This window comes from Anabrus simplex, chromosome 8 (genome assembly GCF_040414725.1).
Source record: "Anabrus simplex isolate iqAnaSimp1 chromosome 8, ASM4041472v1, whole genome shotgun sequence".
Classification (NCBI taxonomy): Eukaryota; Metazoa; Arthropoda; class Insecta; order Orthoptera; family Tettigoniidae; genus Anabrus; species Anabrus simplex.
This window is the reverse complement of record NC_090272.1, coordinates 198,069,902-198,084,164: the sequence shown is the minus strand read 5'-3', so window position 1 is coordinate 198,084,164 and position 14,263 is coordinate 198,069,902. Positions and strand designations below refer to the sequence as shown.

The 14,263-nt window shown below is 38.0% G+C and overlaps 1 protein-coding gene across 2 annotated transcripts in view; it reads right to left on the bottom strand.

Annotated features, from left to right (window-relative positions):
* Window positions 1-14,263, bottom strand: part of LOC136878969 (zinc finger protein 577-like) — a 52,087-nt gene that overhangs the window by 15,803 nt on the left and 22,021 nt on the right. For both annotated transcript variants that reach the window (XM_068228897.1, XM_068228898.1), the window contains exons 3-4: window positions 13,505-13,687; window positions 1,959-2,029 (exon numbers count right to left, since the gene is read on the bottom strand). In XM_068228897.1, the coding sequence (XP_068084998.1) occupies window positions 1,959-2,029; window positions 13,505-13,687 (254 nt within the window). The remainder of the gene's footprint in view (window positions 1-1,958; window positions 2,030-13,504; window positions 13,688-14,263) is intronic.

The window sequence follows — 14,263 nt, the reverse complement described above, 5'->3', positions numbered from 1 at the left end:
ATACGAATTTTAGTCAGAAGAAGTTTTTTGTATTGATCATGAAAAATAATGTTATTGGTTTTATGCTCCACTAATAGGCTTGATATTTATTTCGGTCTCGGAAGTTGATGAGTTGTTGAGCTAAAACCTCCACCTGTCACTATGTAGAAAGGATGCTTTGGTTTTACATTAATGATGTTGTGATGAAATTTTCCAGTCTGCATACAATGCTTACTCTATCCAACAGCAGGGCAAAATTTGAAGAAGGAGATCTTTTTAATGATGAGCACTACAAAGTTAAGTGATTCATCTAAAAGCTGATAATAGCACATCACTTCTTGAAACATAAATGGAACACTTTCTGATGATGATGCTTGCTGATTAAAGGAGCCTAATATCTAAGGCCATCAGCCCTAAAACACTTCCTTAACCACTCTTGTTAGTATTAATGTATGCAAGCATTGAACTACAATAATTACATATGTATCTATGTCCTATTCATAAGATAACCAGGCACATAAATTTGATAATCAAAATAATTGTTACCTCTAAATGAAGAAGCATTAATAATAACATCAAGAAATATAATATTTCACATAACATACTCTCAGGCTAGAGTCACGCTTGATTTCACGCTGTGTTATTGCGTGAAATATCACATAAAAAGCACACTAATTAGGATGGGACTGAACACACACAGAGTGATTTCCCACCGCGGGACAAGAGACAGGACACGTCTTCAATGTCACCCACACGAGAATGGGCCAAAGTCCATTTTGTCTGCATGTTTTCCTGTTCAGTGCCTGGCCATACTTGCAGAATTAAGATGCTGCAGTATTGTGCTCTTGTTGGAATATGACACGTGTTCCATCTGCATTTGTTTTGTATTTTCATTTTGAAAAATGGAATTAGACAGTGAATTAATAATTTTGGAGGCACTACACAAAGATCCAAGAATTCAAAAACAGAGACATAAAGAGAGATGTGTGGTTATCAGTAATGGGTGCTATGCTGGGTGAGACGTTGTGTTTCTTTTGTTGATATCATTTCTAACAAACAGAAAAGAATTTCAAATTAGTTCACAGACATTCTGTAATACTCAAAAATTTCTCTTGGTTGTATTTTAGTTAATTGTGTAGGAGCACAAGTTGTCCACTTGATGACCTGTCACTTGGACGCATCCAATATACTCTTTGACGACAAACAACGCAGCACATAACACAACAATGGTGTTATCATTTAATGGAATTCTTTCAATATGCAGAGCAATATAGAACACAACATAGAACACACTAACAAAATCAATCTGTGCAAACATGCAAGTGTGGGCTCACACCCTGTTGTCCAGCTGCATGAAAAACACGCAGAAATCCAGCGTGACAAAACGTAAGTGTGGCAATCCACCTCGCAGACCATCCAGCAGCGTGAAAAACATGCAGTAACACAGCTTGAAATCGTGCAAATGTGGCCCTAGCCTCAAAATTAGGTGAAAAGTAAACTGAAATAATTTTCTGACAAGAGAAACTTACATCATTTATCAATCATTATTATTACTAAAGAACTAAGGAAAGCTGTGGTCAATTGCCAACTATGGAGCCCGGCCTGCCAGAACAATGACAATGAAGGATTACAGATACTGTAGTACCACATGGTCAGGGTAATGACATAGCCTATAGCTTCACTTTCGTGACAGGATATGTTCCTTCCCTTATTAGAAAGCTTCTCAGTTGGTCCCATGAGGCTGGGCAAACCCTGCTGCACCCATCAGTCTAGAATTAAATCCCTGGACTGTTCAGGAATCGAACCAGTGCCTCCACAGGAGAGGCACGTGTGCTACCGCTACAACACTAATATTACTACTGGAAACTGCAACTGGTTGTTTCAATACAAGTCATCTCAGCATAACAATTGCCATTCTTTTAACATTTGATTGAAGTTTGAAGAAAATAGTAAGATGTTAATTCAAAGGCAATACTTACTGTATGCGCACCTCATTGAAACGATCTGGACTGAGCTTGTCATCTTTACTTTCAGCTTCATCCTCTGAAGCCTGTAATTCAGACAAAGAATGGATATTAATTGAAAGAAAATATGGCTGAAATATTCCACTAGAAGCTGTAACTTACAGTAGTACTACTAAAAGGCTTTCCCTTAACTCTCACTAGCATATTTATTTTTTATTATTATGTTTATACCAAGTATTATGGAGAAAATTTTAATTCAGTGAAGACATTAATATTCAAGATGTACAACTCTATCAAACCTAATCTGTTTAAACCATGAGGAATGATATCTAAGATGTACTGTTCTGTTATCACCTCCTGTTCTAGAATTATGATACGCAGTTCTTTTGCAGCTATAAATGATTTTTTTTTGCTAGTGGATTTACGTCACACCGATACAGATAGGTCTTATGGCTACGATGGGATAGGAAAAGCCCAGGAGTTGATAGGAAGCAGCTGTGGCCTTATTTAAAATACAGGTCCAGCATTTGCCTGGTGCAAAAATGGGAAACCACAGAAAACCATCTTCAGCGCTGCCAACAGTGGGATTCAAACCCACTATCTCCTGGATGCAAGCTCACAGCCACACGCCCCTAACCGCATGGCCAACTCGCCCGGTATAAATGATCTTAAATGGATCTACCTCACATGAAATTACTCCTAAGTGCTTGGCAACTGTATAAGGTTTTGATTTCTTAACCTTTAGCATACGAAGTAGGTGTCAATCAAATGTAGCACACAGTGGCCAATAAAGATTCTAATGTTGCAGCTTATGTATAGAAAAAGCCAAAGTACAAGTTGAGAAAGTTGAAGAAGAGAGCTGTTAGCATTTGAGTTTGGAAATGGGAGTGCATGTCTAGAGAAGCCTAAGAACTTGTAGATATCTTGCAGAATATCATGAGCCTCTCAAGAAGACTATGTTCTCTCTACAGTGAGGGTGATAACATGCTGAGAGTTTGGTCTTCCCAGTAACAGCAAATAGCATAGATGTGAAGTGTCCAGGGAAAAAAGGAAGAATATCCTGTTTTATTCTTACTGAGAAAAATGGAATTGAATATTTAATATTTTACAGCTTACCTCATGTAGTTTTATTTTTTGCTTTGGAGTATTACATTATTGAGTATGTCAGACAAAAAGAGTTTACACACATAAATTGAGCTTTTGTATTATTACATATATATAGACTTGACCAAAATATTCACTGAAGGCCTCAAGTACAAGGGAAAAAATATGAATGTCCATAAAATTCATAAAGTCACAAAATAGAACAACACTGTAACTTTTCTCCTTTACTACTTTGTAGGAAAAGGGTAACTGATTTTTAATTTTTAAGACCTCCTCTTATATCTGGGTTTTGCTGACCTTCATCTGTGGTTTTAGAATTCCCTGCAGTTCATCATCTGGGTGTAGGAGCGGGTGTGAATGGCAAAACATCGTAGAAAACATGGGGTGGTATGAATAAAACATGAGTACTTACTCAAACTACATACTCACGAGCATGAGCATTTAGTAGGAGTATATTCTCAGTCCAAGTAGTATGTACTCCATTTGGTAAGAATAAAAATATTCTCCTCTGATGGAGTAGATACTCCAGCGCACCGGCATGTGGATCGTTTGAAACTGAATAGATACTCATGTTGTGTATGATCGTCAACTGTTATCTTGTTTGGTTCCAATCACAACATAACCTCAACTGGATCCGGTTTGTTTTGTAACTTTGTAGTTTGCACTGATTGTTCATTCGTGAAGTTCGTCGATATGGAAAGTATTCACCCGGTAACATTTGTGAATATATTGCGGGAACATGCGGTACCTTTTAATAAGTCCCAACTGCCGGCGGTTCGGAAAGAAAAATCCGAATCGTTGGAGGCAATTCAAACGAAATTGATAGCCATGTGCGGCAAGAAAGTTGAGATCGGCACCATTACGAAAAGGATAAACAACATGAAAATGAGGGTGAAACAAAAGTGCGACCTAAACCAAACAGGGAATAAAAGGATAGTGCTGAAGGACTGGGAGAATATTATCCACGAGCTTTTGGATGGGGATACTAATCCAACATTGACACGAATTCCAGGTATGTTCCTAAAGTATATTCACGATTATTTTCTTGAACAGGTTTATAGAGGTTGTAGAAAGTTCAGTATTTTGTGTGCCAACACTACAAACTTTAAGGTTAAGATATTTCTATTTCTTGCTTTATAAGAACCAAATAGCACCTACGCATTTGGTTCAGAGTACCAGGTTTGAATCCTGGGCCTGAGAGTTTAGCTCCGTTTAATTCAATTGTCCGTAGAAAACTGAATTAGTGAATTAAAACGTTTTTCGTTTTTTTTTTTCGTAGGAGCAACTGCGGTTGGAGTAGGGCTTCCTGAAGTTCAGCCACAACATATTCCTCCACCTGTAGTGGAATTTGTAGTATTGGAAGAGGGAGGAGAAGGAGGGAGTCCTGTAGAAATCGTCAACTCTCCAAATGTAGCCACCCCTAAACGAAAAAGAAGTGTTTTGGATGACTATGAAAATGACGAAACCAGAACTCTAAATAACACAGACCTGCAGCACTTGGTGCTGTTAAAGCAGATAAGAGTGTTGGAACTCACAGAAAAAAAAAGTTAAAATCAGAGATGAAAGAATGATAGTCGAGTATATATATATATATTTAAAAATAAATTGTTTTGCATACATTTTTGATTTTTTTTTAGTGAACAATAAACAGAGTGACACTGGTACTTGCTGCAACTCAAACACCTTGATATATTATCTCTGCCAATTCATTTCGCCTAGCTTCACCATTCCACCTGATATTTGCAGCAGCTGCCATGTCATCCTCATTTCCATCTTCTAACCTTACATTGCCACCTAATGGTTGTAGTTCAGGGTCCTCATCCTGTAAGTACTTGGCAATATTGTGCAACACACAGCAACAAATGATCAGTTTTGGCACTTTATTTAAAGATAGGCATACTTTGTGCTGAAGAATTGGGAAACGTTGTTTTAGTTGCCCAAAACTCAATCACAACTCTTTCTTTGGTAATGCACCTGTTATAAGCAATTTCTTGAGGTGTTTGTGGATTTCTGAACGGTGTCATAAGCCAAGGTGCAATACCATAGCCACTATCCGCTAACAGTAAAGCATTTACAATATTCAGACTTACTGTTGTCTGGACAGCTGAATTTCTCCAGACTCGAGAATCATGCACAGATCCAGGCCATGATGCATCGACACTGGTAAAAACTTCCTTGGCATTGCACGTTGCCTGTACAGTAATACTTGTATAACCTTTCCTGTTTACATATTCATCACCATAATGTGTAGGCTTATTAATTCCAAAATGAGTGCAGTCAAGAGCACCTACCGCTGCTGGAAAGTAGTACTTTTCCTGCCACTCTTGTTTCGCAACTTCAAATTCCATATCTGTTTGAGCAAATTTTATTCACACTGCAGCTTTAGCCATGATGCGGTCCATAAACTCAACAAGATTTTTAGACACAGTTGTTTGGTGGATTCCAAGATCTTCTCCTATGCCACACTGGAATCCTTGGTCACCTACCAATCTTAAAAATGCTTTTAATTTTACTATGTTTTTAACAGCACCACCTCTTGTTTCCAGTTTCTCCAGTCCAAATAAGTATAGGTTTAACCAGTCCACATTAACTTTGGAAAAACGATATAGACTTTTAAAATTATTAGAGTCCACATGTTCACTTCTCTCGTAAATTTTTCCACGAGGCACCACATTATTAATAAACTCAGCCATGTTATTTCTCCTCAGAAGCTAAAAATTGGTATAAACTCAAGCTTGAGACAACTATCAGCCATACTCAAAACAAAGTGAGTATATACTCATCTATCTGAGAAGGTACTCCCTTTTATTCATAGCACATATGAGAAACTACTCTCAGACTCTTAGGAAGGTGAGTATATACTACACCATCTCCATAACATGAGTATATACTCAACTAGTGAGTACATTCTCAAGAACTTTATTCTTATGAAGTGGAGTATATACTCAGAAAAGTTGAGTACATACTATATTCTCATTTTTATTCATACCACCCATGATGTTCTGGCCTGCAAAATCTCTTTAGATGTTGAAGACCCAGGCACTTAGCTTCAGACAAGGGTACTAGTGCACTGTACTTCAAATTTGGAAGCCTAAACACTCCAGGTGGTAAAATCAATCGTTTTCCTCTTGGAGGTGTTGTGGTTGAATGTTTCCAAGAACCATTATATGTGTTTCAGACAAGGATGTTCCCTGATTATCAACAGCTTTTTATAGATCTGCACTTGAAAGGACTTTTCTTCATGTATTCTTCACCAAGAATGAAACAGAATCTGATCCTCACAAGAAATTACTTCAAATGGGGTTGATTTTGTCCTTGAATTAGCAATGACATCATAGCACTCTTCAGGTAACTGTACATGTGACCATTGATTCAATAACCCCATATTTCGTTCATATTCTAAATATGAATGGCCACGAATGGGAAAGGTCATCCTAACTGAGATCAAGTGTTTCACTTCATGAACAATACAGAGTGCAAAAACAGTAAAGTTCTCATTTTGGCCTGGTGCTGAGTCGCAAAATATGTAGTGATCTAGTACATCAATGTCCAAGTAATTAGAAATGAAATGAAAAATAAGTGACGAGACTTCATCTGCAGCTTTATGACCACATATCTCTGTGTAAGTGTAAAACACTGATTTCTTTAATGACAAAATGTGTACATTAAACAAACAAAAAAGAAAGTTGGCGACGGTAATATACATCATTGATAGTAATGTTCGGAATGCTCAATTTTTCCGAAAATCAAAAACAGCAGCCTCTTTTCGAAAACATTTTTGTGCCATGTACCTTGGTGTTTTCATATCTCTGTAAAATGTCTGTGCTCTCTTGAGATGGAAAATATGTTGTGTTTCTAGCTCCTTCAGTTTATTCCTAATATGTTGGACAGTATCTGGATTTTCTTGTAATTTTATATCATACTTGAGATTGAGACAGTTTGCTGTGTACTCATCGCAAAAGCTGCAAGTATCACAGTCCAAAGCAAGGGTATCCGAACCTGATGTTCAATTTGGAACTGAATATGGTACGGTATGACTCATAGCTTGAAGGTTTCAAGGGACATATTATGCATTTTCTTAATGTTAAGTTCTGCAGAAAGAAAAATGCAACTGGACTTGCCTAGGCTGTAGTGGGAGTTCCTGCCTTTAAAGGACCCAATATGTTCACACACACACACACACACACACACACACACACACACGGTTCATTACTTTCATCAGATAAAGCATGGGGTCTGTTGCCATGTTTTCCCCAACCATGTTACAAACATTTCCTTTGGTCATTTTTTCTGAATGGTTTGCACCTGTTTAACTGGAATACCATGGACTGACAAGAAGGCTTTGTAGCAGATAGGAATTTCATGAAGTACTCCTCTCTAACTATCCTAACTTTATACCTGTAGGTGTAGTTATGTAGCAGAACCTCATCTTCCGTCCTGTGCAATCTGTGTCTTTGAATCTGATGGCATGAAATAAGTGAAATTAAATATGCTGACTGTTCATCAAAAGAGGAAAGACAATTAACTTGTTTGAGGATTTCTAAACTTTCCTCCTGTAAAATAATTTCAAAACACTTCAACTGTGTACACTGACAGTCTGGTCCCATTTCATGAGTATTTAACCTAAGTTTCTTACTCATATCTTCCATGCGTCCATACTTAATTATTTTCTTGGCTGAAGTAACAGGCTTTTGTTCACGTTGCAATTCGCCAACATTCATCTTCCATTCTGTAAGATTGCAAACAGCAATTAACGTAACAAAATCATCCACCAACAGTAGACAACACACTCAAAATAATATAGAGACTATTGCCTGTGAATAATGCAACAGGTTGGCCAACTCCAAAAAGTAAAATTGGACATTCACCTTTTTTCCACTGTTTCGAGTGGACCTTCATCCACATTCACCTGCATGACTACTATTTTTCCAAATGTCCATAGCAAAGCACTTTAATCTTTATTTGCAAATTCCACACACAATTCTGCACTGTACAGAGGCACCATCTAAATTTTCGTTATTTGTGGATATTCATCCTTCTTCCCCTGGACGTTTCATGTGCATTAGCTTCTAAAGTAAGAAATACAGGGAGTATAATTCAAGACTCCGCTCTTTTGCTCACAGGCCATGGGAATTCCTTGTCAAGATTGTGTCAAGCTTTATCACATGTAATGAGCTTCATTCCTGTTGTGTATTGACTTTAAATACCTAAGATAAAATTCTAAAAGAATTTAATTGTATAAAGTCCACTTGTACAATACATGTTTGCCATCTGATAAACGGTCTGTCTAAAGAGCTACATAGAACATGTTTCGACCTAGCCTAGAGGTCATTTAGCTAAAATAACATTTAAAAGGAATATATCTTCGGCGATATTGAACTACAAGAAAGTGCTAGATAAAGTAGTAACAACAGATATATAGGTAAATGATCCGCCTAGTCAATACTATATATTGATTTTTATTTACCTTTCACTTCAACATTATGTCTAGTACATGTTTCAAGTATATATATATAGATTCTCTTCTTCAGCTAGTTGAATTAAAATTCCACGATCATAAAAGTCTAAACTACCTAGACGTAACAGTAACTAGAGATAATAGAAACCTGGTTTACCAAGTATTCAGAAAACCTACACATACAGATGTTGTTATCAGGAAAGACTCGAACCACCCGGGAGGACAGAAGAAAGTGGCATTTTATAGCTTGATCAACAGAGCAGTAAGAACACCAATAGATAAAAATGATTTTAACAAAGAGATAAACAGCATCCAAGATATTGCCAGAAGAAATGGTTACCCTACGAGCTATGTCAATAGGATAAAGAGTAAGGTCGTGAATAGACCTAACACTCTACTGGTAAATAAGAAAGAAAAGAAGAAATTTGCTACATTCACTTATATTAATAAACAATCATACAGCTTGGTTAATCTCTTCAGGAAACACAATATCCATGTATCCTTTAGGACAGATAATAATAATAATAATAATAATAATAATAATAATAATAATAATAATAATAACATTTTGTTCAATTCGAATAGCGTAAACATCAACAGTATGTTCAGTAAGTCAGGAGTATACAACCTGTCTTGCTAAGAATGCGAAAAAAAAGTATATGGGACAGTCGTGAAGAAGTGTGTTGGTACGGTATAAAGAGCATGTGAATGCACAGACATTCTAGATACTCTGCAATGTACAAACACATGCACGAAAACAATCATCATTTCGCTAATATTGAACAGGACAGGGTTTTATTACACTTGTTAAACAAAGGTAAACAAATGAATGCCCTTGAGAAGTTAGAAATTTACAAGTTACAAAAATTTTGATAGTGAAAATAGCCTTAACGAGCACATGGCAGAGGACAATCAGTTGTTTAAATTGGTGATCCAATATTCTAGAAAGAGAGCAAAAGAGAATGAGGAGAAGCGCGTAAGGGATGAAGCATGATGATAGCATCACAGGGGCGGTACTCTCCATTCTCCGCGCATCCCACTGCAACTCCGTAACCAGTCGTCGGACAACTTCACTTGCTTTTACATCTCCTCAACAGATGCATGCCACACGCACTACTTATATCACGTGAAAACATGCTACAGCTATGGAGACAAGCTCTGCACTCCGCAGGCGAGTGGGTTCGAACCTCACCGTTAACTGTACGGAGGATGTTTTTTTGTGGTTTCCCTCCTGCACTCCCAAGCAAATGTTGGGACAGCCGATTCCTTCCACTTCCTTACCCAGTTTCATTCACACTCATTCATTTCATACTTATTACCTTCTCCACTGAGGTTCGCATCAGGAAGGGTATCCAGCCATAAAAATATGGTGTAAAATATAATCTCACTTCATCCCCAACCCCGTATTGGGCTGCGGGGCTAAGGGGAGGATATACATTCCATTAATAGCATCAGTAAATATGTATCTGTAAAACTGCTACTACCTTTAAAAGAAACGTCCCAGAGGACTGGCCTGGTCATCAAAACTCGGCACTGTAAAGGTTAAACGCTGTCGAGAACACTGCTTAACCTCGAGGTTTAGGAATGAATCACAATTATGGGTTATGTACCATGAAATATATGATACAAGGAACAGTCCGGTAACTGTCAACTTGATTACAATTCTTGGCAACCTGCATATTTTATTATATTTGGGATAATTTCTCTGGAAATACAGATCACTTTGACCACATCCATATCAGAATAACTTGTCCCGATCATCAGAGCGATGTCACATACATCATTCGGGAGGGATTCAGGTTATTACATTTAACGCCAAGTAAGCACACATAATACAGACACAAAAAGCAGGTTGTGAGCGATTTTTTCTTCTTTTAGGGATAATCATTGCGCAAATTCAAGTAAGTTTAACCATTTGCTTTATGTTGCACCGACACAGATAGGTCTTATGGCGATGATGGAATAGGGAAGGTCTAGGAGTGGGAAAGAAGCGGCTGTGGTCATAATTAACCTTAGAACTGCTGCAGGTTTATCTGTCAAATGCTGCAGTTATTTTCCTCAATACCCATGAAAATTAAACCATGCCTGTAATCACATATTAATCGTAATAAATCCATATTATACATCAATAGAAATCTGAAAGAGTAATCTACATGAAGATGACCGAAATAATAAAAAAAAATTGTTACAATTTTTAACTGTCATACACTAGTGTCCAAAAGTTAATCATAATAACTAAACGAGGGCATACCGCCTGATAGAAATGTCAGACAGATTACTGAGCAAACGGAAGCTGACTCACACACCATATGTCACACAACTGGTCGAAAAAAACTGTGTCAGAAAGGTTCTGATAGCTAAGGTACACCTTTGACAACAACTAACAAAACTTGGCAATGTCTTCCACAACAAAATATGCTGTTAATAGGGGGTATGGTTACCCCTAACGGCCAAACATGCTTCACAGCGACGTGGCATGCTCTCTATCAGATGGTTCAAAAGCTCCTGTGGCAGTCGATCCCATTCCTCCAAAAGGGCTTTGTGAAGGTTTTGGAGGGTCCTTGGTGGAGGCTGACGGGATGCAATTTGCCTCCCCAATGCATCCCAGGCATGTTCTGTAGGATTCCGATCCGCAGACCTCGCTGGCCAGTCCATGCGATGAATGTCCTCCCCAGCCAGAAATTCATCCATCAGAGCAGTGCGGTGCTGTCAGGCATTATCGTCCATTAAGAGGAAGTCTGGACCAACCGCACCTCTGAAGAGTCGAACATGTGGTCTCAGTACCTCATCCCTGTATCTCCAAGCGTTAACAGTGTTCCTTGGACCACCCATGAAGATCTGCAGGTCCGTGCGATCATTCAACATGATGCCAGCCCACACCATGACACAACCACCATCACACTGGTGCCGTTTCACGATGTTCCTGTGGTTGTATCGGCTACCCGGTTCTCTCCAGATTAATGTGCGATGGGAATCGTTCTGCAAACTGAAGCGGGATTCATCTGTGAGAGCACATGCTTAACTTCTGCACACTAGCGTATGTTCTTAATGTTCTTACATATTCACCCACAGTTCTTCACTTTTCAATTTAAATGCTAAAAACACAATTTTTTCCACAAATTGGATTTTGGGTTCTTTTTCACGAATTACGAAACTACAGTACAGCTTATCTCCGTTTTCTTAGGTCAGTTTCATTTTTCCTTATAACAATCTATAAAAATATCAACAGTTCACACTTATCCCTTCATCGGTTTCTTCAAATATTAGCGTAGTGCCAATAATAACACAACCTGCACTGACTTGAACATCATTCCGGTTATCGGAATTTCCCATTACTTCCGAGGCACCTTGTATTTTGCTGTCACTTTTGTTACTTTTAGGAATAATTTCCTCATCAGAATCAACACTATAATCACTGTCACCATGAGTACTGTCACTAAGATCTTAAAAAAATCAAGTGCTTGATTTCAGAATCATCAACAAAGCAGGTTGCCATCTTGATTCAAAGAACATATCAAAGTTCTTTCATTTCTACAGCTAAATAAACCACTCCAGAACATTTCTTGTCTTTCAAAGACTTTCAAAAGTGAAGATAAAAGTATCAGTATTCAGCTGGTACTTATAATAGTGCCATCTGGTTTCCAGTTATAAATCTACAGCAGAAGAACGACACCGTTTGACATAAAGATGATCGCACTTGACGAAACAGTGCACTGTCTTCCAGAAGGATGGTCCAAAGTTCCAGGGTTAAGGTACAGCCCCAGCATTTGCCTGGTGTGAAAATGGAAAACCATAGAAAACCATCTTCAGGGCTGCCAACAGTGGGGGTTGAACCCACTATCTCCTGGATTCGAGTTCACAGCTGTGCAACCCCAACCACATGGCCAACTCGGACCATAACTATGAGAGAGGAAAAGGCAAGGAAGAGTTGTGGCCATAACAAGAACCCCAGTATTTGCCTGATGTAAAAATGGGGAAACTACAGAAAACAATCTCCAGGGTTGCCGATGATGCGCTAGAAAGCAAGCTGCATCTATATGCCCCATATAACTCATTCGGTTACACAGTAATATAGTTTCATCTTCCCTTCCCACAAGTTATTTTGAATACAGTCACTGGAACAACACTATAATCAAAGCTACACTTCCTCGTATGGTGGCGTGTCGCTTTAATGTCGATAATATTAAAATGATTTTATTTCCATCGAAAGCGATATCCTTATCTGTGGGCAAATCATTCTCATTCTTAGCCATATTCGAATAATGTGCAGGAGGATGGCAGCTGACTGACGTTTGACGCACGCGCCGACGAATTTCAATGGCTGCGACAAGCAAAGAGTTGCACAGATGATACTTCTATTTCCATTTTTGAACCAATATTGAAACTTTAAACGATATCTAGCTAAACACCAGCTGAACATTGTTTATGGAATGGAAGATCATGATCAAGTTAAGATGTTGATTAGGTAGATGTTGTCTAAGGCCTGAAACTAGTAATCATTTCTGCGATCGACCCTTACTATACTCTACAAACTATAGTATACTTAATAAGATTCTCTGAGAATAAACACCATGCAGCATCAGTAAACCTGCTTGGCATTACTCATACATTCCACAGCAACATACACTCCCCACTTCATCTGCAGATTTCCATTTGTCAGGTAGACTCTGCATTCAAGTGAAAAAAAATATAGCTGCCAAGACTTATGCCCCAACCTTGTAAAATAGGACCAATTGGAGACCAATAAAAATACTAGCATTAAAGAAAATATAGCTTCATAGCTAAATGGTTATCACGCTTTGGCTCAAGGGGTCCCACATTTGACTGATGGCCAGGTTAATTCATATTGCATGGGAGCTGGGTGTTTGTACCATCTTCAGCATTAGAATTCATCTTAGGTAAGGCCACATCCTCACACCTTGAAAGACATGCAACAGGCCTCTTCAGAGTCCATGCACCATTTTTATGCTTAACATTTAACTAACCATATATTACCTACCTCAGAATTATCATTGGCTTCCAATCCAGAAGCCTCCATATTTCCTGCAGAACAATTCTGTTCTTCATTGTTGCTTTCTAGTCCAACTGGATCTTCAGAAATCAAGTCCTCTGAGTCTGGTCCAGGTTTCACCCAAACTTCAGTTACTGCATTACAACCTTCTTCTAAAACACAATGAGGTTCCTGAAAGAGGAACCAAATCACTCTGTTATACACATATGTTATATACAGATCATGTAACTGCCCATTTTATGAACTGAGCAAATTTTTATACATTTCATGAACTGCAAAACTGCACTGAGCAATCTGTAACAGAAGTAAAAGATGTGTCATTAATGAACAAACCAGTAATATTTCAGCCCAGTTCATGAACTGTTACTATACATCATACATGCAGTTAATGGCAGAGGTACAGTAGGCAATGTCAATGGTTAATCATTCATTTGTGTTTAAAAAATAAACTTGAGATAATCCTTGAATAATATTTTTTTTGCAGAATATAACTGACAAAAACTAATACAGTAAATCCTTGGATTGCGAGCATAATTCGTTCCGGCAACATGCTTGTAATCCAAAGCACTTGTATATCAAAGTAAGTTTTCCCATAAGAAACAATTGAAACGCAGATGATTTGTCCACAACACAAAAATATTTATTCGCATACCATTTCTAAAACAAAATATAACATAAAATAAATTAAACTGCACTTTTCCTTACAATAGAATCATTGTTGGTGTCACGACACGCAGGTCGCCTACA